The sequence below is a fragment of the Polypterus senegalus genome, chromosome 11 (genome assembly GCF_016835505.1).
Source record: "Polypterus senegalus isolate Bchr_013 chromosome 11, ASM1683550v1, whole genome shotgun sequence".
NCBI classification, from domain to species: domain Eukaryota; kingdom Metazoa; phylum Chordata; class Cladistia; order Polypteriformes; family Polypteridae; genus Polypterus; species Polypterus senegalus.
Genome location: NC_053164.1, coordinates 61,990,778 through 62,014,742, shown reverse-complemented (window position 1 = coordinate 62,014,742; position 23,965 = coordinate 61,990,778). Strand labels below are relative to the sequence as shown.

General features: G+C 39.1%; 2 protein-coding genes and 1 long non-coding RNA gene across 3 annotated transcripts in view; 1 reads left to right on the top strand and 2 right to left on the bottom strand.

Moving 5' to 3' along the window:
* The window catches only part of LOC120539070 (histone H3-like centromeric protein cnp1), a 47,197-nt gene extending 46,138 nt beyond the window's left edge, over positions 1-1,059 (bottom strand). The window contains exon 1 of the mRNA XM_039768799.1: positions 942-1,059. The gene's annotated coding sequence lies outside the window, so the exon portion shown is untranslated. The remainder of the gene's footprint in view (positions 1-941) is intronic.
* On the top strand, positions 219-16,460 carry LOC120539071. The gene is made up of 4 exons (XR_005635550.1): positions 219-334; positions 8,473-8,621; positions 14,975-15,047; positions 15,754-16,460. It is a non-coding gene; the product is annotated as an uncharacterized LOC120539071 (long non-coding RNA).
* On the bottom strand, positions 7,195-19,459 carry LOC120539069 (proteasome subunit beta type-7-like). The gene is made up of 8 exons (XM_039768797.1): positions 19,264-19,459; positions 17,379-17,472; positions 16,760-16,857; positions 16,454-16,594; positions 13,765-13,880; positions 13,412-13,470; positions 12,546-12,697; positions 7,195-7,433 (listed from the first exon to the last, which is right to left on the bottom strand). The coding sequence occupies exons 1-8, from the start codon at positions 19,326-19,328 to the stop codon at positions 7,322-7,324; spliced, it is 837 nt and encodes a 278-aa protein (XP_039624731.1). The 5' UTR covers positions 19,329-19,459; the 3' UTR covers positions 7,195-7,321.
* Positions 19,460-23,965: the final 4,506 nt, after the last annotated feature.

The window sequence follows — 23,965 nt, the reverse complement described above, 5'->3', positions numbered from 1 at the left end:
GACCACAAAAGATTCCACAGTAAATTTTCCTGTAATTCAGGATCTCTGTAGTGGAACACATACTGTATTTTCATACGCAACATCCATTGTTTTAAGATGAACAAATTATTTGGGGCAAATGTGACAGTTTACCATTTTTAAATACTGCACGTTGAATAATATTTTTAGCGACATCTACTGGCTAAATATGTGCAATACCACAGATTTTTAAGGTGAGCAGAATTTCGATCGTCTTACTCCAATTATGAAATTAGTACGGCTGTTTTTTTCTAAATTTATGGCATCCAAGAAAGACTTCACAAGACCTTGCACCAGTTACGATAAAACAAAAAACGTTTGTTATTTATTGTGCATGGTTTTATCATTTTGTGGTTAATTACTGTAAATGGATAAGGATAACTAGTGAGAATATTCTTTCAGTTTATCTTGGTTACTTACGTTTTACCATCCCCAGTCTACCTGATTATTATGCATAAGCATTATGCCTCAAATCATTGGTATTTTCTCAAGTGGCACCGATTTTCCTCAAATGTGTTTATTATATTAGTGTATTTCATCTTCTCTCACACCATAAAAAGGTAGGCACATTTATCTTACGTTCTTAGTGGTAATAATGGGAACCCTTTGTAAACCATGGCCTCTCCCTGCTCAGCAAAACATGCACTCCGAGGAAGCCGACTTAGAAGCCCCTACAACTCGGTTGTCATTTTAACATTTTTGTTGGTTCTTTACAACGGCCATCTACGTACGGTAGTGTGAATTTAGAAGTTTCTAATTCTGCTGTCCAGGAAACTTTATCAGCCAGTTAGTTATTTTTGATACTCAGTTTTATATTTTCCCAAGTCCTTCCAAAAATTTACTTCTTTGAGCACTTCTTAGCATTCTGTTTGACCGCGTGTGCATGGGTCGTCATAAACTATAACTTTCGTAGTCAAAATTACCTGTAGACTGGGAGCCGGTTGTGTGTCATTTTTCGGGGTATGTCACGGACACCGGCGTTTGTCAGCACGTTAGTTCCAAGCCACCTTTTACTTTGTCAACAAAGGCACTTCTGGTTGACTGACGATGACGCGGCGAGCAGCGCGGCATCGCCCCGCCCATTTCCGGTACACTCGAGTCAAAACAAAAGTCTTTTGTTGAAGTACTGCATGCAGCTGTTTCCTGAATATTATTCTGAATTATTTTAGGAAGATTTTCTTTAATTTATGGCATAGAACGAATCTGCTTGTAAGTTGTATTTTAATTGTAATCTTTTTAGTTAACCAATAAAAGGTGTCATTTTGCTTGGCTTTTCTCAACAATTATACTCAAGTTATTTCTATAATATCGTCGTAGGCCTAACGAGATAGATAAATACATAGAACATCATTTGTCCCTGGGAAATGTGGCTTTTTTACAGAATCTCTTAAAATAAATAAATACATAAATACATGACCGTCTTAACAGCATCACAGGCCCCCAGGCAAAGTAGAGTGCTGGGGACCCTGCTTTGATAGCAAAACAGAAACATACTTAGGCATCAGAAACATTGTGGGCCCCAGCCACTGCCCATTGTACCCATGCATTCTTTGGTCTGAGTACACACCAGAATGACTATAAAGCAGCACAATTAAAAAGAAAGAAAACTTCTAACATGGCTGTCACAGTCACCGTCAGGCATTATGCAGACATATTGCAGTTGGTATAAAGGAGCCCCAGTTCGCTTCTTGGCACACTTCTGCTGAAGGATTAGTTGGCTGAAAGTCCTCAGTGTTAGTGTGTCACAAAGGGGATGTACAGCATTGTTCATAATGACACTTAAGTTTTGTTTTAACTCACCTCTGCTAATACCTCCAGAATGTATTCTATAACTGAGCCTGCCCTTTTAATTAGCTTGTTGATTTGGTGGGCCTCTCTTGAAGTGATGTTATGAGTCCAGCACACCACAGCGTAGAAAACTGCACTGGCCATCACAGAATTATAGAAGATGTGAAGGATGTCACTTCCCACTTTAATTGAACACAGTCTCCTAATGAAAAAGGGAAAGCTCTGCTCTTTCTTATATAGTTCCTCTGTGTACTGAGACCACTCTAACCTGTCACTAATGTGGACAGTAAGTACTTGTAAGAGTAGACCACCTCTATATCCACTCCTTGAATAGTGACTGGACATTGAGTGGCGAAGGTCAGTAATCAGTCCTATGGTTTTACTGATGTAGATGCAGACAATTCTCTTTGCACAAATAAACAGAGCTTTCAATACACCCTATAAAGTGCGGAATCATCTGAGAATTTCTGCAAGAGTCATGACCTGGTATTATATTTATATATATAATATTAAATTATATATTTAAAGAGAAAAGCAGACAGGACTTTTCCATGTGGTGCTTCAGTGTTGCTCACATCTGCATCAGAAAACACAGTCCCTGAGCCTCACTGTATTATCGTAGTGTTTCCCTCTACTTACCCTTTACCTGTTTTCTTCAAGAGTAAGTGTACTTGTCAAGTTTGTTATCGGGTTAGTCTACTGTTGCACTTTAAGATTTAACACACACATACATAGCTATATGCATACACACAGACCCTAACCACAACAGTGCCCCATGAATGACACACACACGCTGATTAACCATTAGCACTTTAAACCACACAAGTGCTTTAGGAATAACACAACCTGTCACTCTCTGAGCACTTCAAGAGACTTACGTATTATTGGCACGAACATCATACGATGTTTTAATGATATCTCAGACCTAAATATTACTTTAGGTCTACAAGAATACATTTAAACATGCAAAGGCTCAGCACCCTTGACTATTGGCCATTTATCAGCCAAGAATGCCTTACTTTACATACTGTTCCCTACTACTGTATTGAGTGGAGCTCTCACTCGCAGCCTCAATAAACCTCACAGCACAGAGGAAATGGCAAACCTCTGGCTGCACCAGGTGCTCAATGAAATCTACGTTATTACTTCAATCACACTAGACACTAAGACAAAGCATAGAAAGTTAAAAGCAGCATGGTATTTATTACAGGAATAATAATAATAACAGTGGAACAAAGAATAATAGAAAATAGGACTGATAGAAAAGTCTGGATATATATAGTGTTTTGAAAAAGCTGACGAAAAAATTACAGATGACAAGGATGAATGTCGCAGGCGGCTTGTGAACTAGCATTTGTAGTTGCTCATGATGCTTTTCTGACGACCAGTGACGTCTTCGTCCCTTCTTCTTCCTCCTTCCTTCCTTACTCACTTACTATATCGCCCCTCAGATGAGGCATATTTATTCTAAAATTGTACCTGGGGATTTTGTAGGATGTGATTGTTAGATATTCTGATTGGCTGGCTGTCAATATGATGAATGAATTCACTGTCCGTTTTCCCAAACAATAAAACTTTTTATGTTCTCAGAGGTGTCGCTATGTCTTCCTTTCCCAGGCTGTAAAATAATTAGATGTCCATCCTTTCTCAGGTTATAAAGTAACTGAGCCACCAGCATGTCTTTCTTTTTTTGTTGGAGCAGTTGTTTTAAAAGTGAGGTATAACTGGGAAGAAGACATGCTTTGATTTGTCCTGAATGTAGTTCATCTGTTGTCTTGTCTTGAACAAAATATAATGGAAATATACACCAAAATGTACAGATTTTGCACCCCACAACACTCACAAAGTCCTCAGTGTATTCAACTTTAAAGTTTGCAATGCTCTATCTATTGGAATGTACGCTCACTGGCTACTTTATTAAGTACACCTTGCTAATATCAGGTTTGACTGCCTTTTGCCTTCAGAATTGTTGTAATTCTTCATGGCATTTCCCGATTACACAGGTAATGCAGAAGAGCTGATACTTGTTATTCATTATGTACCCAGCTTGTTCTATTAACCAAATTAATAATAATTGATTCAACTAGGGGCTGGAAACACTCCTCACAGATTTTGGTCCATATTGACATTATAGCATTATGCTGTTCCTGCAGATATGTCAGCCGCACATCCATGATGCGAATCTCCCGTTCCACCACATCCCAAAGGTGTAACAAGAGAAATATCCACCACACCAACACAACTCCACCACCAGCCTGAACCATTAATATAAGGCAAGATGGATCCATGCATTCATGTTGTTGATGCCAAATTCTGGCACTACCATCTCAATGTCACAGCAGAAATTGAGACTCAGACCAGGCAATCTTTTTTCCAATCTTCTATTGTCCAATTTTGGTAAGCTTGTGCAAATTGTACCCTCAATTGCCTGTTCTTAGCTGACAGGAGTGTTACCTGATGTGGTCTCCTGCTGCTGTAGCCTATCTGCTTCAAGGTTCAACGTGTTGTGTGTTCAGAGATGCTCTTCTGCATACCTTGGTTGTAATAAGTAGTTATCCGAGTTACTGTTGCCTTCTTTCAGCTCAAACGAGTCTAGACCATTCTCCTCTGACCTCTGGCATCAACAAGGCATTTTTGCCCAGACAACTGCTCCTCACTGGATATTTCCCCTTTTTCTGAACCATTCTCTGTAAACACTAGAAATGATTGTGCATGAAAATCCCAGTAGATCAGCAGTTTCTGAAATACTCAGACCAGCCCATCTGGCACCAACAACCATGCCATGTTCAAAGTCACTTAAATCACCTTTCTTCCCTATTCTGATGCTCAGTTTGAACTTCAGCAGGTTGTCTGATTAGATATTTGTGTTAACAAACAGTTGAACAGGTGTACCTAATAAAGTGGGCAGTGAGTGTATTTTGTAATGCATGTAGTAATAAAATGCATTACTTTTTTGGCAAACAAATGGCACATCATAAAAACATATTTATAGTAATAGAACATATCACATTTTCATTCCAACAGGTTACACATCACAAACATTAGCACTGCTTTTATGAATCCCATACCAATCAGCATATAACAGAGACACAGCAACCAGATGGACACACAGACACATACACACAGACACTTGCCCTTTAATGAAGGTGGATAATTGCCATCATTAAGCTGCATTAAATGGAAATGCATTTCGGTGTAATTATTGTAAATGTTATTCACTTAGACCGTAGGAAAAGGCCCTGAAATTCCTAGAGGAAGTAATGACAAAAAGAGGTACACATTAATAGAATCATATTTGAAGCCTAATTATCTCTCTGTAACTTTTCCCCAAATATGCAGATAATGCAGAAGAGCTGATACTTGTTTTCATTATGTGCCCAGCTTTTTCTATTAATCAAATTAATCCAACAGTCACCATTTCTGTTATACAGTGGTGTGAAAAACTATTTGCCCCTTCCTGATTTCTTATTCTTTTGCATGTTTGTCACACAAAATGTTTTTGATCATCAAACACATTTAACAGTTAGTCAAATATAACACAAGTAAACACAAAATGCAGTTTTTAAATCATGGTTTTTATTATTTAGGGAGAAAAAAAATCCAAACCTACATGGCCCTGTGTGAAAAAGTAATTGCCTCCTGAACCTAATAACTGGTTGGGCCACCCTTAGCAGCAATAACTGCAATCAAGCGGTTACTTGCAATGAGTCTTTTACAGCACTCTGGAGGAATTTTGGCCCACTCATCTTTGCAGAATTGTTGTAATTCAGCTTTATTTGAGGGTTTTCTAGCGTGAACCGCCTTTTTAAGGTTATGCCATAGCATCTCAATTGGATTCAGGTCAGGACTTTGACTAGGCCACTCCAAAGTCTTCATTTTGTTTTTCTTCAGCCATTCAGAGGTGGATTTGCTGGTGTGTTTTGGGTCATTGTCCTGTTGCAGCACCCAAGATCGCTTCAAGCTTGAGTTGACAAACAGATGGCCGGACATTCTCCTTCAGGATTTTTTGATAGACAGTAGAATACATGGTTCCATCTATCACAGCAAGCCTTCCAGGTCCTGAAGCAGCAAAACAACCCCAGACCATCACACTACCGCCACCATATTTTACTGTTGGTATGATGTTCTTTTTCTGAAATGCTGTGTTCCTTTTACGCCAGATGTAACGGGACATTTGCCTTCCAAAAAGTTCAACTTTTGTCTCATCAGTCCACAAGGTATTTTCCCAAAAGTCTTGGCAATCATTGAGATGTTTCTTAGCAAAATTGAGACAAGCCCTAATGTTCTTTTTGCTTAACAGTGGTTTGCGTCTTGGAAATCTGCCATGCTGGCCGTTTTTGCCCAGTCTCTTTCTTATGGTGGAGTCGTGAACACTGACCTTAATTGAGGCAAGTGAGGCCTGCAGTTCTTTAGACGTTGTCCTGGGGTCTTTGTGACCTCTCGGATGAGTCGACTCTGCGCTCTTGGGGTAATTTTGGTCGGCCGGCCACTCCTGGGAAGGTTCACCACTGTTCCATGTTTTTGCCATTTGTGGATAATGGCTCTCACTGTCGTTCGCTGGAGTCCCAAAGCTTTAGAAATGGCTTTATAACCTTTACCAGACTGATAGATCTCAATTACTTCTGTTCTCATTTGTTCCTGAACTTCTTTGGATCTTGGCATGATGTCTAGCTTTTGAGGTGCTTTTGGTCTACTTCTCTGTGTCAGGCAGCTCCTATTTAAGTGATTTCTTGATTGAACAGGTGTGGCAGTAATCAGGCCTGGGGGTGGCTATGGAAATTGAACTCCTGTGATACACCACAGTTAGGTTATTTTTTAACAAGGGGGCAATTACTTTTTCACACAGGGCCATGTAGGTTTGGATTTTTTTTCTCCCTAAATAATAAAAACATCATTTAAAACTGCATTTTGTGTTTACTTGTGTTATATTTGACTAATGGTTAAATGTGTTTGATGATCAGAAACATTTTGTGTGACAAACATGCAAAAGAATAAGAAATCAGGAAGGGGGCAAATAGTTTTTCACACCACTGGGACTGATGTATGTGGGATTGATGGCATTAATGCATTTCTGATTGGACTGACATTTCCTTGTTTATTGCAATCTGAGTTTGATTGTCACATTATAATACTTTTTAGTAATGTGTAGCTTTGGAATTATATAAAATTGAATTATAAAAAACCTAGAACTCAATAAATTCTATTTACACCTTACATATCTCTCACTCCAAAACTGTAGTACTTACCATTACACTCCTGCTCATCTTTAGGCTTATGACATACTGTGCCAGTCTCAAAAATCACTTTGAAAAACAAAATGACTCATATGCACACTTACATTTTATAAAAAACATGTTTATTTTTTATTTTAAATATCAAACAGTACTGTCAGAGTATAACATAATTAAGATTTTCTGATGAAATTATGAATTCTAATCATCAATAAACAAATAATGGTGCAGCAGTCTTAGATGGCCTTTCACAAGCTGACAGTGAGATTCTCCATTTACCATACTCATTCCGTGTCCATCCTTTGAATAACCTCCTCTACTAGTTCAATTTCCAAAGGAGTAACAGATTCTGTAAGGATGGCACTGGTACCCGGTTTGTAGCGATACTGTCCATGTCTGGGGAAAAAAAAGAAGAACTGATTGAGAAAAGTGTGGTGGAACTTCATCCATAAAAAAGCAAGCACTACAGCTGAACAAAAGATGACTAAAGACTACTTTCTCAAACAGCATCTGCATGATTTTAAGGGCAACTTTTTATGATTCACTCAGATTTGTGTACTGTTACATTTTTACAGTTTTTCAGTATGGTATATTGTACAGTATCTGAAAAAATACACTTTTGGTGTGACTTCTTTAATTGCAGGATTGCAGAGAGCCTATCTGTGTGGACTGTGCCAAGTACATAGCTATAATCAGCTCAGATTGTCCTCTCATACACATGTTTGCAGTCACTCATACTGACCTAATTAACAAGCAACCAAATATACTCATAGGAACTCATTTCAGTGCCTCAACAGCACCCACACAGACACGGTGGGAATGTTCCAGTTTCACATGGACACAGTGACTGAACAGGGAATTGAAACCATGTCCTTGGAGCTTTGAGACATCGGTACCAATTGCTGGGCAATGTTAATGACAGTATTGCTAAATAGAAATGTAAATAGCATTGTGCCTCTCAATGGTATGTAGCAAAGAGGCTTAGGAACAAAAAGGATAGTTAGGTAAAACTCTAGTCTCATGTCCTAGTTCCAAATGGGTAGCGGCCCTTGATCTAGAACCTGGAATTGCTCTGGAAGTGCTAACAGGCTGGAGTTAAAAGTGCCCTTCTTCCAGAGGATATAGAGGAACTTTAAAGAGTGTTCTTGGTTTGAGATATTGTGGGCGAGTGTGTTAGGCAACCTACCTAACAGAAAAAAACAATAATCTGTTACTAAGGTACAGAGAAACAGTAGGTCATTACTGTATTGCTGTTATTGTTTATTTGTACTTGGTGTTCACATTGAGTGTTATAATTTTTAAACATATGCTAGGGTATAGACAAGAATTAATTTGGGGGGATAATAAAAACACGTAAATCACTTTTTCTACATTTCCATCTATGACTATTTAGCTGAAACTGTAATAAAGTATGTTTGGGGGGTTTTATCCACAGATGTGACCATCTCAAGAAGATGTAGAAGGAAATATTTGACACATGCTGCTGTTACAGCTCTGCACACTTTTTAAAACTGTACAGATGTCAGGACTGGCCCCCCCTTCTATGGCTTCTTCACTGCTGCCACCAGCTTACATCCTACTTACGTAAGTCTTTTCCACTGATGTGATTGTTTTATGTGGATAAAAAACACCTTATTGTATTTCCATTTGATAATTGTCACAATTGCTGATTGAAACAATCCAGTGCTGAATCCAGAGGATAACAAAGTAGCTGCAGAAGTTATGAAAAATATGTCTGCAGGAACTAATCCTGTATTTTGAAATTTAGTTTTTTGTTTTCAAATGTGTACTGTAATCATTTAATTCAGAATTTAACAACTATTGCCTAAATCAATTAGGAAGCTTTTGTTATTATAAAAAATTCCTGCAGTGATTGTAAGTTCTGTATTTTAGTCATTTCTGGTTATTATTTATCCCTGAAAAAATACCAACTCATTTTATATTATGCTTAAGAAATTAATGTACCATAACTAACTTTTTTTGTAATAAAACATATAAAAAATAACACATAGGCTATTTTTGAATTGTTTTTTTAATTTTTGTATTATGCTTTAAAAATGCAGTGTAATAGCACTAGCAGAAAATATGCTTTTAATAAATACTAGCCGACACCTGCTGTAGCATATGGCAGTGTAAGAATAGGAATGGAAAATGGTGAGAAAGCAATTCAGAAATCAAGAAGAAAGAAATACTTCTTGAAAGACGCAGTTGTGAATAGGTGTTTTGCTGGAGATGACAGATAATGAGTCGAAAGATCTAATCCCGTAAAGAGCTTGAATTTCAGCTTCACCACCATAAACTCCAGATGTTGTCATGTATTGATAGTACTCCTGACTTGTTGTGATAACTCGACTTGCGTTGGAAAGAACAACAGGAAGAATGTCTCCAATTCTGTCCCAATGTGATGCAACGAAATCTACTGCCCTATGTCGTAGTGAGAGTGCACTGCCTTCATCAACCATTTGTGTCAAGAAATAACCCACTGATAGGAACAGGTAGTTGCCGGATCCCGGAATACAGATGATGTTGTACAGAAACCCGTCGACAGAGAAGATACTGTCATTCATTTTATAACAAAGGCTTAGGAAACAACCGTTGCACTATAATGAAAATAGCAAGGAGCAAAACCAATGCCAATGGTCGAGAAAGTACCATCCTGCAGCAGGCTACGGAAAAGACTCCCAGGCGCACAAATGGCCGAAGTGAAAGGTCACGCGGTCACGCTAGATATAGGGCGGTGACGTGACACCAATAGGGTCATGAGAGAGGAGTGTGGAACGTGGTAGTCTGAAGGAGGAATAGGAATTGAGAAAAGCGGCATGGAGGTGTATGAAATGCCGCAGGCAGCGTGGGGAAGGGTTTGGAAGAGGAGAAATAGAAATTGAGAAATGCCGTGTGGGCTGTGTGTGGGTGGGACCGGGTTTGAAGAAGAAGCAGGACGAACCAGAAGAGAAATATATATAAGAGATAACTTTAAAAACAGCAAAAGTACAACTATTGTGTAAGAAGGCCTTCACACATGCTTACAGTTGTATGAGGGACCTTGGAAGAATAAAGGTTGAGAACATTTATGTTTACATTTATTTGCTTAGCAGACACTTTTAGCTAGAGCAAATTACAAAAGAGGTTAAAATAATTGAGGAAACATCAGTATGGGGAACTGGTTTGGAACAAGTATTACAAGTGAAGGGTACAAAATTGATCACAACAAGGGAAAATCTATGAACAAAATACAAGCTGGTTACAATTTCTAGGTTTCAACACCTAACTGCTAATATCATCCATCCATCTATTATCCAACCCGCTATATCCTATCTACAGGGTCACGGGGGTCTGCTGGAGCCAATCCCAGCCAACACAGGGCGCAAGGCAGGAAACAAACCCCGGGCAGGGCGCCAGCCACCACACACCACCACATTTATACTATGCAGAGGTGGCATCACCAGATGCCATTCAACAGCAGACCTGAGTAGTGAAGAAGAAGCACAATATTTCAGAAGTATCCCTATATACAGTATATATATTGTCACAGACGGCTGGGGTTTTTACCCGGCCGGGACGCCTAGAAGGTCCGGAAGGTGGCAGTAAAAGCTTCCGGGTCAGGAGGACATAACCGTCCTGGAGCAGGAGAGGACCACGGGAGAGGAGGAGAGACTTTCCAACTAGTTGGGACCCGTGTCCACCGCCAGGGGGCATCTTAAGCCTCCTAGAACCTGAGAGAACATTACTTCCGCCACACTTGTCAAGATGGCGGAGGAACCTGCCAGGGACGCCTGGAGTGCTTCTGGGGCAAAGGGCAACACTTCCGCCACACCAGGAAGTGCTGCCAGAAGATCGTCATCAGCCACCTGGAGCACATCCGGGCAGGAATAAAAGGCGCCGCCTCCCAGCAATCTGGGAGCTAGAGTCGGGAGAGGGAGCAGGATGAAGCTCCCAGGAGGAGATTGGCGGCCAAGGACTGAGAGAAAGAAAGTTCATTTTGGGTGATTATTGCTTTGTGCATTGTGTGGTGTTTGGGACTGTGTTTATTTTGTGAATGAATAAACGTGTGACTTTTATAAAGATGTGGTTTCCGACTGGTGGTGTCCGGGCAAGTCTCACAATATATATATATATATACAGTATATATACACATGCTAACCTATTGACTGCTTTGTAAGCAAGCATCAAGGATTAAAACTTAATATGTGCCACTAGAGGAAACCACTATAGTGATCTGAAAAAAGGAGTGACTTGTGCTTGCGTTGGCTGGATGAACACCAGATGTGCTACTTCATTTTTAATCATCTGCAGTGACTTGGCAACACATGCTGGTACTTCTTCCAGCAGAGAATTGCAGTTGTCCAGAGTGACAAGACCAAAGCTTGAACAAGGAGTTTTGTTGCATATTCTGCTGATATGGTCTGATCTTGTGGATATTATATAGGTGAATCTTAAAGACTGAGAAACCATATTAAGTTGGTCTCAGAAGAACAGCTGGCCATTGATCACCACCCTAAAGTTGTGTACTGACTTGTTGGGTGTTAGCAAAAATGAGCCAAGCTGAACAGAGATGGGGTTCTAGATAGATAGACGAGCTGGAATAACAAGAAGGTCTGTCTTTGCCAGGCTGTGGTGGAGATGGTGTTTATTCATCCAGGTTGCAATAGCAGCAGGATGTGCAGAGATTCTAGCCGATACCATATGTTCCTCTGGAGGAAATGAAAGGTACAGCTGCGTATCATCAGCATAGCACTGATAAGAAAAACCACGAGAGTGGCCGATAAAGTGTAGTGAGGAGGAATACAGAGAGAAAAGGAGAGGGCCTAGCACTGATCGTTCGTGCACCCCTGTGCTGGCCAGGTGCACCTTTGACATGTCTCCAAACTAGAACACATGGTAGGATCTGCATAATATGGATGACACAAAAAACACGAGGCAGTCCCAGTGATGCCAAGGTCCAAGAATGAGGAAAGTAGAATCTGGTGGTTGACCATGTCGAAGGCAGAGGAGAGACTAAGCAGGATGAGCACAGATAAAATATTAGTAGCTCTAGCCTGCTGTTACATGTCGACAATAGTAAGTAGAGCTGAAAACCACTGTTATATAATACAGTTCAACTTAGCAGTAGGCACACATGATATAATGCAGGTCCATTCCTCAATTATCTAACTAAGCAATACAGTTCAGCATCATGGGGAGCCAGGGCTAATCCTGGCAGCTTTGGGCATAAGTCGAGAGCTACACTTAGACAGCTGCACCTATTCATACTCACAGCCAGTTTAAAATCACCAATTGCTCTAACACACATCCCTTTGGAACATGAGAGGAAAATGTAGTATTTAGAGGAAATATCACACAGTAATAAAGACAACATATGAACTGCATCCACAGCCATTACTAGGCACTCAGGATATGAACCCAGGTCACTGATGAGAATAATAAACACACTTGCCATATATATGAATTGATAATATTAAAATACATAAGAATATTCTTGTCATCATTCTACAATATTGGAATACTCACTTGCGCCCCCTTTGACCAGGCTGATCAAATGGTCGCAGAATATCAACCTTGTCTTTGGTAATGATGCATAAATCCACATTGCTTCCTGAACCCAAATCACACATAATCCCTGCAGTGATGGCATCTCTGGCAAGCTTTTTTGCCTCTTCAAGCTATGTGAGAAGACATTAAAAATAAAACCCAAAAATTACTCATGCATTTTAAAGCACCAGAATTCTATAGACTAAAAATAATGGAAACACATAAGTGTTTTTTTTGTGTGTTATGGTTAGAACAGTCCTTGTATGTAACCAGCTAGTGTCTTCTGTTGTTACAATGAGCAGTAGAAGCCTCAAAGCAAACAAAGTTAAGGTCTTGCTCATCATATTTTAGAGCATTTAATTTATAGGATTCGACAATAAAAGATGTGGTGGATGTGGAGTATAGCGTGGTTTGTTGCTGCTAAGATGCAAAACTCTACAGTAAACTGATGCCATTTTATTAAACATAGATCTCAAAAATTAAAAATGTTTAAAGGTCTGTCCTTCTTTGAGTCAGAAGGGGAGTACAGCAGTTTTCTGCTGGATGTAATGGTGTCCTGAAACGATAACTGAATAAAATAATTGGAGGAGGGAATGTGTATTGTAGAAACAAAACATGTGGCAAAGAGGGAACTTTTAAATGTATGGTACTGTTTCTGTTTTTATAAGAAATAGTAATGAATGGTGGTCTGCTGTGGAGAAATGAGGAATTTTTATTAATTGTGGGAATAAACTGTCTTGTAATTCAATGTCATTTATAGACTGTTATTAAATCACATATGGTCTTTAACTCTCAGTAATGGTTACTGTTTGGCACTAGTATTTTTTGTTTCAGTTATAGTTTACCTCCATGTTTGGCTTGTAGCGATCCTCAAAAACTGCAATAGCTGAAGCAGAGCCAGATCCTGTGAAGTCAGAGGTACATTTTCAAAACCTTGTACCTTAAATATAAAAAGCTTTTACCCATTTATCCTCTTATTTTACTTATTTTGTTAACTATTTACAGATTTAAATCTTGTAGAACTTAAAAGATAACCAGATTCTGTAAAGCTACATGTACATTTTTCCCAGTGATATTGAGTTGCAAATTTTGTTGTCTTTAAATGACCTTCCTTCATTCAATACATAAATGTTAACTTCTAACATTTAGTTTCTGCTTGCAATCACAGGGCTTATAACAATTTTAACACATTACTTACCCATAGTAACATAGGGCAGCTTGTCAGTAGATCCATGGGGATAGATACTGTAGAGGTGGGGTCCTGTCACATCAACTCCACCTACAATCAATGAAGCCCCAATATGGCCTTGATACCTGTTTGACACAAGACAATCCATTATCAATGACAATGTGCAGAACAGATGGAAAGGATGAAATTACTGTTAAGATAAGGAGTTGCTTTCTTGATGATGCTAAAGCTGCATCTTGATACTTCAGTACAAAAATAACATCTTACACAAACAACCTTCCAACAAGGGTTAGCTCAGATTTCCCCACACAAAATACTGACAAAGTTTGCTAGCACAGTGTCTGTCTCTATACATTGTTCTCATTTGCAAATCGTTTCTGACAGCTAGATTAAACAGCCCATCAATCAGTTAAAGTGAACTATTTTCAGCCCAAGGCTCACACATTAATTTATATGTTCTCCCTACATTTATGGAGTTTTTCCTCCAGGTATATTGATTCCTCAAGAATCATGAAGTTGTGCATGTTAGGTTTGGCTCTGTAAGTAGTGAGTCAATGGTTAGATGCATGATTACAATGATAATAAAGCAATCCATGACCAATAAGGGTAGGAAAATTGAACTACTTGTACAGAAATACCTACTTAGTTTAAAATGACATCAGGCATCAGGAATATAGAAAATTACAGTACTTACTCTCGATTCAAACTATGGCTCCAGCCCCAAAATATATCAAAATAGCAGTTACAAAATAACAAATAAAATAATAATGGTCCTGCTTAATCCAAGTTTTTATGTTTGTAGGCATTGTAGCACATTTTAGCAGCAGTAGCGAGCAACAGTTTTGGTGTGTTTTTCGACCTTGAAAAAAAGTCTTCTTCAAGTCTTGCTAGCTTTCTATTGTAAATCATTGAACAGTTTCATTGATAGAACATCAACAGTAAGCTACTTAAGTTTTCTGGGGTTCCACATTTCATGAGGTAAGGACTTTTCACATTCAGACCACAATAAATGGACCACAATAAATAACAGCTAAGGTGTGTCAAACACTGTGCTCATAAATGCGCACTCATATGGATGTTATATTGCTTTAAGTAGTATATTAATATAGTCACATACATGCGCTTGGGAGACAACTTGTGGGCTCATCAGATGGTAATTCCACCCTGAGTTGAGGGTTGGTGCTGTTGCCTAATGCTTCTCTTCTTTTCTCCCTAACAGATCTGATGACCGGCAACACCAGTGTTATCACTTCCTGGGTTATGAACCCCTAAGCCTGCCTCTTCCACATCAGGTTTGTCTTAAAGGGTCCCACCACCATCTTTAGTCAGTAACTCCTGACTCCCGTCTGAAATAATATGTGTTGTAAAGCTGTCTTTCTTTGTTTTGCCATCAAATAAACAGGGTTTTGCCTTAAGGAGCCAAACTCTTTATATATTATCAAATGTAAAGAGTTTGGGCACCTTAAGGCAACTCCCCAAAACAAGGTCCATAAAAACATATTTGGATGAGTTCAGCATGGAAGAGGTTTACTGGTCCAGAGCCTTAACTTGAGCCTCATTGAACACCTTTAGGATGAACTGGAGTGGAGATTGTGAGCCAGGACTTCTTGTCCAACATCAGTGCCTGACTTCATAAATGCTCTGCAGAATGAATGGGCACAAATTGCCACAGAAACACTCCAGAATTTAGTGGAAAGCCTCCCAAGAAGAGTGGAAGCTGTTATAGCTTCATTTGGCGTACCAACTCCATATTACAGTCTATGTATCTGAATGCAATATCATTAAAATCCCTGTTGTTGTAATGGTCAGGAATACCAATACTTTTGTCCATAAAGTGTATATACGCATATATACAGTACATATGCATATAGTCAATTTAGTCTATTTAATGTCTTTGATGACTCTTTTCTTTTGAGAAAGCATGCTTGAATAACAGCTCGAATATACTTGTTTGATCCATCCATTCATTTTCTGAGCCCACTTACACTTTCATTACAGGTTTACCATGAAGAACAAGAAGAAACTTCACAAGCTACATTTGTCCCAAGGCAGAAATCAATGAATGGGGTGCCAATATATTACAGGCAACAATCACATATCTTCGGCAAAATCTGAATTGGCAGTTAACTTTACTCACATACTTTTGTGAGGTGCCATCTTCACAATGACAGAAACTACCATTCAAATCCAAGATTCTGGAGTTGTGTGGTGAATGCTCTACTCCCATATGCCCAAATCCATGCTGTTAAGGTTAACTGGTGATTCCAAACTGACCCAGAATGAATGCAGGTGTGTGACAGACTTGTGTCCAACCCATGGCTGTATCTTGCCTTGTGCCAAGTGCTGCCATGATGGACTCCAGGGCACTGTGACCCTAAATTAGATTTATCACTTCTGAGAATGTAAAATAATATATGTGAAATTGAAACTCAAGTTAGCCATATTACATAATGCTGAACACCCTACCCAACGCTAAAATGTCAGTCAATCTAAAAGTGTAAACTCACCATAAAGTGGTAAATTTTAATAATGTGGTGAATGCTTCAAAGAGGTTTATCAGCTGTCCTGTCAAATTGTGGACAGTGAGACATATTAGGACACAAGAATGTAGACCAGATTCTTCTTTAATATTTGGAACCCAAAGATCTCTTCTAACAAAGAATGCAGCTTCTGTAAAACATGGGGAAATAAGACTCACCTAAATAACATTTGCTTTAGCATCCTGTTGACAGTCACAACACGAGGAAGACGCCCTGTGGACAGAGCATGAAGCTGGAGGTTGGATGACATCATTTGGGTGGTGATCTCTGCATCTGCTGCTACCCCTGCTCCACAGCAGCTGAGGGGAGAAAATGAAAAATAAAAGACTGGTACATAAAGAAAAGTCACTTATTTACCAATGTATATGGTGGCCTCAGACATCTAAGCCATGTTTAATCACCACTAATAAAAAAACACTTTCATACCAAACTGTGAGCTTTTGATACAGTAGCACGACACTTACTAGATATTTGGAGAAATATAATGGATCTTCATGCAGTTCTTGTCAGCCACAACCATGTCATCTGTTGCTCGGGTATCTGCCCCTAGGATAACCCCATCCTGTTAAAAATCATAATGACAAGTTCAGAATCCAACTGATTTTGATAAAATGATTCAGACTTGAGCCAAAGGGATGTGAGACGGGGGATGATACTTCCTGATGCACCCAAGGGCCACCTCATTTCCACCCACAGACGTTCTTTTGTGTGAGGCTATTATGGGGAACAATCCTGTTACACACCATGTACAGCAATGAACAATATAATATAAAGAAAAGGATACATGTTATTTAGCAGTTATCCACATGTGATTTAAATGACTTTCAAGAATTCATAAAACTGGGGATGTATTTGGGTGAAGCCATACAATCAGTGACCTGCTTGGTGTCCCTCACATTTAGGCCCAACAAAGCAGAATGGTTTACTCCAACGAAAACAATCCACAATTCTTGTTAGTAAATGAACTCATGTTTTAACATAGAGCAAACAGGTTTATTGAGTCTTAGGGAAAAAGAGAAAACATATGCAAGGATAGGATGAAAACTGATTAGCAAATGTTTTGGATTGTTCAGGTTTATGTACCTTATAAATTAAGCCAGCAATAGTAGTGCCTGTTTTTCTTGCTTTAGGGGCTTTAAACCCAAGGCTGGACATCTCTTCCTCCAACATGGCATTTCTGTAATAACAGCACAGAGAAACACTCACAGTGACAAACAGAAGGCACATTAGCTATGGATAACAGTATAATGAACAGGAATAATTCATTTATGAAGGTCAGCAAAAATTCATGAAAGTGTATGCATTACTTAACATAAAATAAGCATAACAAACGACAGGACAACATTCTGTCTAATACCTCATTTGTTTAGCTAAAGTTGTCCCCATATCTCATCCAAATCCCCTGAATTATATTACAAACATAGCAACTTGGCCAAATTATACTCCATTTCTGCCAATACTGTATATACCCATGGAATAATAAATGTATGATTTTATAGATAAAAAAACTATTGTTAGCCTTATATTTCTATATAGTCTTGTGCTTTCACAAAAGTTGTCCACTTGTTTTAAACTGCTTGTTAATCAATTAATTAGCCCATTTTAGTGCACCTTTTCATTGATAATAGTAGTTTCTCAGTGTGTGAAGATTCAATGACAAATGCTATCACTTCCTCAATCTGCCCTTCACTCATAAAAATAACATTTTTAATGGCACTTGACTGGGTCTTATGGTTCCTTGTAAAAACATTTTATTCTGGGAAGGGTTATTTGCATTTGAAACTGGTTCCTTAGGCTCTGTAAAGGTTCCTAATATGTGGACAAAACAAAAATCTTTAATAAATTGAAGGCTACCTAACAGGAAAGTAACAGATCAAGAAAACCGGAACTTAGTCTGTTATTGTATGTAGCAATAGTCCTTCTTAACTCATGAGCTCTTTGATATTTCATTATCACCTATATTCATGGTTATTTCAGGAACCTAATATGGATCTAAATAAATAAAGATTCTTTCCAGAATCTTCAAAAGGATAGTTCTTTTGAGGAATAAAAATGGTTCCCCTATGGCACTGCTTTGAATAACCAGTTTGGCACTTTTATTTTAAGAGTGCAGTACAAGATTTTGGAGGAAAGAGTCCGGGCATTCTGTTTCATACTCCTTCACACATTCAGACATCCATCAGCTGCAATAAATATCTGGAATAAAAGGGAAAAGTGGGGTAACCAGAATAAACCCAGAATATAAACCTTAGCCATGGGATCTCCACTTTATGACATGGAGCTATAAACAGCTTCATAACATTCCGTCTAGTAGATAACATTCATGACTTTTATCTTCTGCCAGTGCTTTTTCATTTTGCTGTATATGTATACTAAGTGATTTTAGATTTAAAGCCAATCTTTACTTTAGGGAAACTTAAAAAAAATAAAAATAAAAAGCTGACAGTGTTGTATATACAATGATATGGAATGGATGCTATATGCCTTTCCAAACATGCCTTATACTAAAAGTTCAGTTCTTTAAACATATTACTGTTTAAACGTGCGTTTTTCCCAGATTATTTTGTGTTTGACGAATATGTACTTGTATTTCATTGTGTTGTTTTAAATGTTACTGCTGTGTGTTTTGTAATGGTTTTCGGCACTGTGGTGATGAATATAAACGTCAACTCTTAGGACGTTAAAAAAAGAACTTGTATTGCTATAGGCGAAAAACATGAAAACATTGACTATGTGAATGCCTACAACGTAATATCAGAGACAATTACACAGTGCAAAAACTATATGAAGTTTCACAATATTAAAAAACAACCTAAGTATCACTTTATTAGACAAAACTTTGAAATGGGGTCCGTTTCACGTGTATAAAGAAGGATCAGTGCGAAAACTCCGAATATGTTAGGCCCCACAGCTAACCTGACCCAAGTCAGCATCAATGTGGGAGCTGCGAAGGCAGAAACCCACTTACCTGCGCGTGTTCTCGAAGCTGAACCCCCCAATCGGAGCAACGTTTGGTCGGGCACACTGCAGCATTCTAGCAGGCTTGAGTGTTTAAATGAAAGGCCGAGACAGTCGGAGTCAGGAAGATGACTGATCAAAATTTTCTTCTTGTTCCGTCTCTGTTAAACTTTCGCTTTCATTTTTTGTTTAATTCGAGTTTATTGATTGGTGCAACCAGATCTACGTTCATCTTCTTCATCTGTGCCAATGCGACATCTGCCGGTGGGAAACGTAGCAAACATTTAATGTAACATGAAAGGACGAAGTGTGCCAGTTGTCTTGATATTAAGAAGCACCGCTTATGAGCACAGTTCATTTCACATGTTTACATGTAATTGTCCTCTCAGACAACCTTTCTTTAAATGCACGTATGTTTAAATGTAGTTGATTACGCAGCTAGGCAAGCTGCAAACCAGTCTTACCATTTTGAAAACAAGTTATGATTCCTAGAGTATTGGCATGCATATTCTTCTTATCCCGTTGTTTCTGACACTCTCATTTTTGAACTTACATCCCCTTCTACATAAAGGTAGAGCCTTTCATAGAGTTTTAAACTTTTACTATCCCCGTGCATCTGCCTCAAGACAGTAGCCAACACCGCCAGTTCATCGCCATGCTCATTCTCTAATCATCCTATTATTGGACCCCCTTTATCCAGGGTTAATCGAAATAACCCGAATTTTTTTGTGATGTGAGACAAAACCGAAGTCCCGAAGAAACATGACATGGTAATGACGTGCCAGTGAGAACCGTGTAGCTACGAGGGGTTTGTGCCGATCGTCGCGCCACTGTGTATTCTCAACTGGTAGAATAAACAGATGTCACCGTTTCTAACTTTACCATGCCAACATCACGATCTGATTCCAGTAGAATACATTCCGCGCCCGCTGACCGCTTTCATCACTCAGTCGCACTCTACCGACTAACGCTGATGTGGAACAGCGGGACCAATGTCATTCTTAACAATCTTCACCACAAGCTGCGAAGTTACAGGTAGAGGAGGAGGATGACGGTTCTTGGCGTGAGGGAGCAACTGACCCAGCGTTGTGAAGAAACACGAAAAGGGAAAAGGTGAGGTGCACTTTTATTGAGAGAGGTGTGCGTGAATTTCGCAACTGGCGATTTCTTGATGACATGGCATCAGTGAGAGCGATTTCTTGGTTACATGGCATCAGTGAGAGCACGGTCCTTGGCGATTGTTTGTAGTTCTGCAGGGTCGCTCAAGTTCACCAACAGCAACCTGTACGGTACGTTGTGCGTCTGTAAAATCCAGCGGCATACTGTGCATTACGACATTCTCAGTTAAAGCGTATCAGCTACTGGTTTGTGTGATTCGCGTAAATATGGGATATGTTATCGCGGGGCTTCTACTGTACTTATTTATTGAAAGCAAAGCCTGTATTGTGTTTTTCGCTAATTGCCAGCTGTTTATGTCATCCTAATGCAAATTAGTGTTGTGGAAATAGTTTAGTATGTGCTATCAATTCAGATCCAATTGTTATTAGATTGTATTTGATGTCAACAGATAAATATGAATATCGGCGTGCAGTTGAATAAAGCGCTTTTATGGGACGTATCTATAGCTTGGTTGTAGCTGCCTGCAGTAGTTGGTGAGGTGGTCCCAACGTTTTGTCAGGTCCATGGGCCCATGGACTTTGAATCCGTCCCTAATGAGAGTTTCGGACCAGCAGCGTCGGGGAATGGCACAACATTAGGCAGGTTGTTTTAATGTTATGGCTGATCTGTGTATAAACAGCATGCCTCACCTGAATGGGTACCCCTTCTCATTAAAGCAGATGGCTTATTTCTTTAATCGGCGAATCACATGGGATTTCAATATATACAATATAACGCACATGCATTGTGCAGAAAAGTTTACTTGTTATTTCACCAAACATTAAAACGGACAAGTGTGATTTAAGAGACTCTGGCTATGGTATGATTTTTGGGGCCAGGTGTGGTAGTTCCAGCATTTCAAACAAACCTCTTTCTTGGGATTTTCACAAAGTAGTGTCTCTAAAGATTCCAAATGAGCAGTATTTCTGAGGGCAAAAACACCTTGTTAATAGGACAGGTCAGAGAAGAATGGTCAGACCCATCTTGTTCAGCCAAGTGGAAGGCCACAAGTACACAAATAACAACTCTAGAGGTACTGTAAATATAGAGGTGCTTCACTTAAGATAGCGGGCAAAATCAAACCTGTTTTATTTTGTCATGGCTCATCACACAGCACTATGAGTAAGTTACTAGATGTGTAACACTAAACATCTGGCTGCCATGGGCATGTAGAGCAAAAATACACAACTTGCAATAATTATGTAAATAAAGCCTAGGACTGCAAATCTCTAAAAAAGTTGTATGGTGTGACACTGGCCTTAGAACAGAAAGATGAAGTTACAGTCAGCATGCCATTACCAAATCTGGATAATTGGACATTAGAAAATTACCAAATGGTCTGAAGACTATTTGTTTCTTGTATCAGGATCAGAATTACACATAAGCAGCTTGAATCCATGGGTTCATCCTGTGTTGTGTTAACAGTACTGGCTTGTGGTGGCAGTAGTGTGAGGAATGTATTCTTGGAATACAGAAGGTCCCTTAATATCAGCAGCACATCATTTGAATGCCACTGCATACCTAAATATTGTTGCTGCCCATATGGTCAGCGTATTACCAAAGTCTATCTTTTTTCAAATAGATATTTTCAGCAGGATAATGTGCCTTTTCACAAAGTGCTCATCATCTCAAGCTGATTCCACAAACATCTCAGTGGTTCCAATTTATTCCAAAGGCATGTAAAGTCTCAAAGTCTCAGTCTAATATATTGGACTGAGGAGGAAGAGATATCTAAAACATGAATATGTAGCACATAAATTTGCTGTATTATTCTATTGAGTTAGCATGGACCAAGATCAATAACAAATGTTTCCAGCACCATGTTAAGTTCATGTTTTGAAGATTTCATTATATGAGTGTGGATGTGTGAACTCTGATAGACTGGCACCATGTCCGGGGCTGTGTCTCGCTTTTCACCAAATTATGTCAGGATAGACTCAGATCTCAGTGCAGTCCTGAATTGAATTAAGCTGGTCTGTAGATGTTAAGTTATCATATTTTGTTGCTTACCCTCATATTAATTGACACATTTACTTAGTTGGCAGTCACCTTTATTCAAGGTGACGTACAACATTTTTATGATACAATTGCTTACATTTCTTTTGCTTCTCCAATTGGTTCACAGGCAGGTCAAGTGACTTGCTCAAGATCACACAGAGTTACAGTAGCAGGATTTGAACCCACAACCTCAGGGTTTGAAGTCCAAAGCCTTATTTAAGATCTTGGGCCTGCTCCTTCTGTGATATGCTCCAATTCCCTGATTACCTGTACTGGAGAAATATGGTTCAGAAAATGAAAGTGGGAGGAAAGCTGGGGTAACTGAAGAAAACAAATGCAAATGCTGAGAAAATGCACGTTCATTGAAGAGGGTGCTTGTACTGGTATTCAGATCCATGGACATGATGTGTTATGCTAACCATGCTGTCACCATGCCATCAGAGTGGGATCTACGTTGGCAATCGGAAGGTTGCTGATTCAGATCCCGTAAATGCTAGTAGTGACTTTACTGCATTGGGCCCTTGAGCCAGGTCCTTAACCTACAATTGCTCCGTCCTGGGTATGATGTCAACCTGCATCAAGTCCTACATGCAGGTTCTCAAATTTGCAGGGAAAACTTGGGGGTTGGTGGCAGGATTGGCACTCCAGCCACTGTAAAAAAAAAACTCTCACACTGTTTAAGTGTGGTGCTGAGGTGTCACCCATTGCATGACGGCAATTGGGCCCCAATCTGGGAAGTTCATCATGTGGTGGGTGCGGCAACGTGCTGTAAAATCAGCACATACTCCCAACTACTCTCTCTCTCTCTCTCCAGCCAATTTAATATTGGACAACACAACTCAATAAAAGAATAGACACATAGGAAGATCATGTCATGTCCAAGATGGCCTTTACCATATTGTTGCCACAGTCTGTGTACTTCGACTTGTTGTGTAGTCTTAAATTCATATAAAATGGCACTATCAAGGGTGCTGAGTTGTACTTTACAGCTTTAGTAACTCCAAGGATCCTATCCTTGCTTATCCATATTCAGGTTCTCAGGGGGCCACAGAACCTATTCTGTCAATAATAAACAGACAGGAATAGGATAGGATACCAGCCTATTGTAAGGCGTATTAATGCACACACTCCCACTTTCTAAAACAAAACCAATTCATAATCGAAGTTAGTATCACTAGTCTTCGTAGTCTCTCCAAATGGAAAATGTCCACATATTAGGAGTCTAAATATAAAAAATAACCTTCATCAGTAGCTTATAGCATTGGTTTCCAAATTTGGTCCTGGGGACCCCCGGGGGTGCAGGTTTTTTTTTCCAAACAACTGTTTTTAATTGGACTCATAGCCTAATTAAATGAGCTGTTATTTCACAGCTTCTGTGTTTTGGGATCAATGAAGAAATTAAAAAAGTGTCTTAATACATTTTAATATAAAGTAAGTAGTTACTTGTGGATAATGTATTTATTTTTTTAGTTACATTTTATTTATGTTTATCCTGATTTCCATTCTGCCTTTTCTTTATTGACTAATTGGTGGGTCTGATGCTGAAGCAGTTACAC

What these genes read in the sequence shown, in the direction of transcription:
- LOC120539069 (XM_039768797.1), bottom strand. Translation starts at nt 19,328, where the DNA reads ATGCTGCAGTGTGCCCGACCAAACGTTGCTCCGATTGGGGGGTTCAGC. An exon ending in GCTGCCCTATGTTACTATGG is followed by an intron (nt 13,471 to 13,764) that starts GTAAGTAATGTG and finishes CTGACTTCACAG; the next exon opens with GATCTGGCTCTGCTTCAGCT. An exon ending in CCTGGTCAAAGGGGGCGCAA is followed by an intron (nt 7,434 to 12,545) that starts GTGAGTATTCCA and finishes TTTTTTCCCCAG; the next exon opens with ACATGGACAGTATCGCTACA.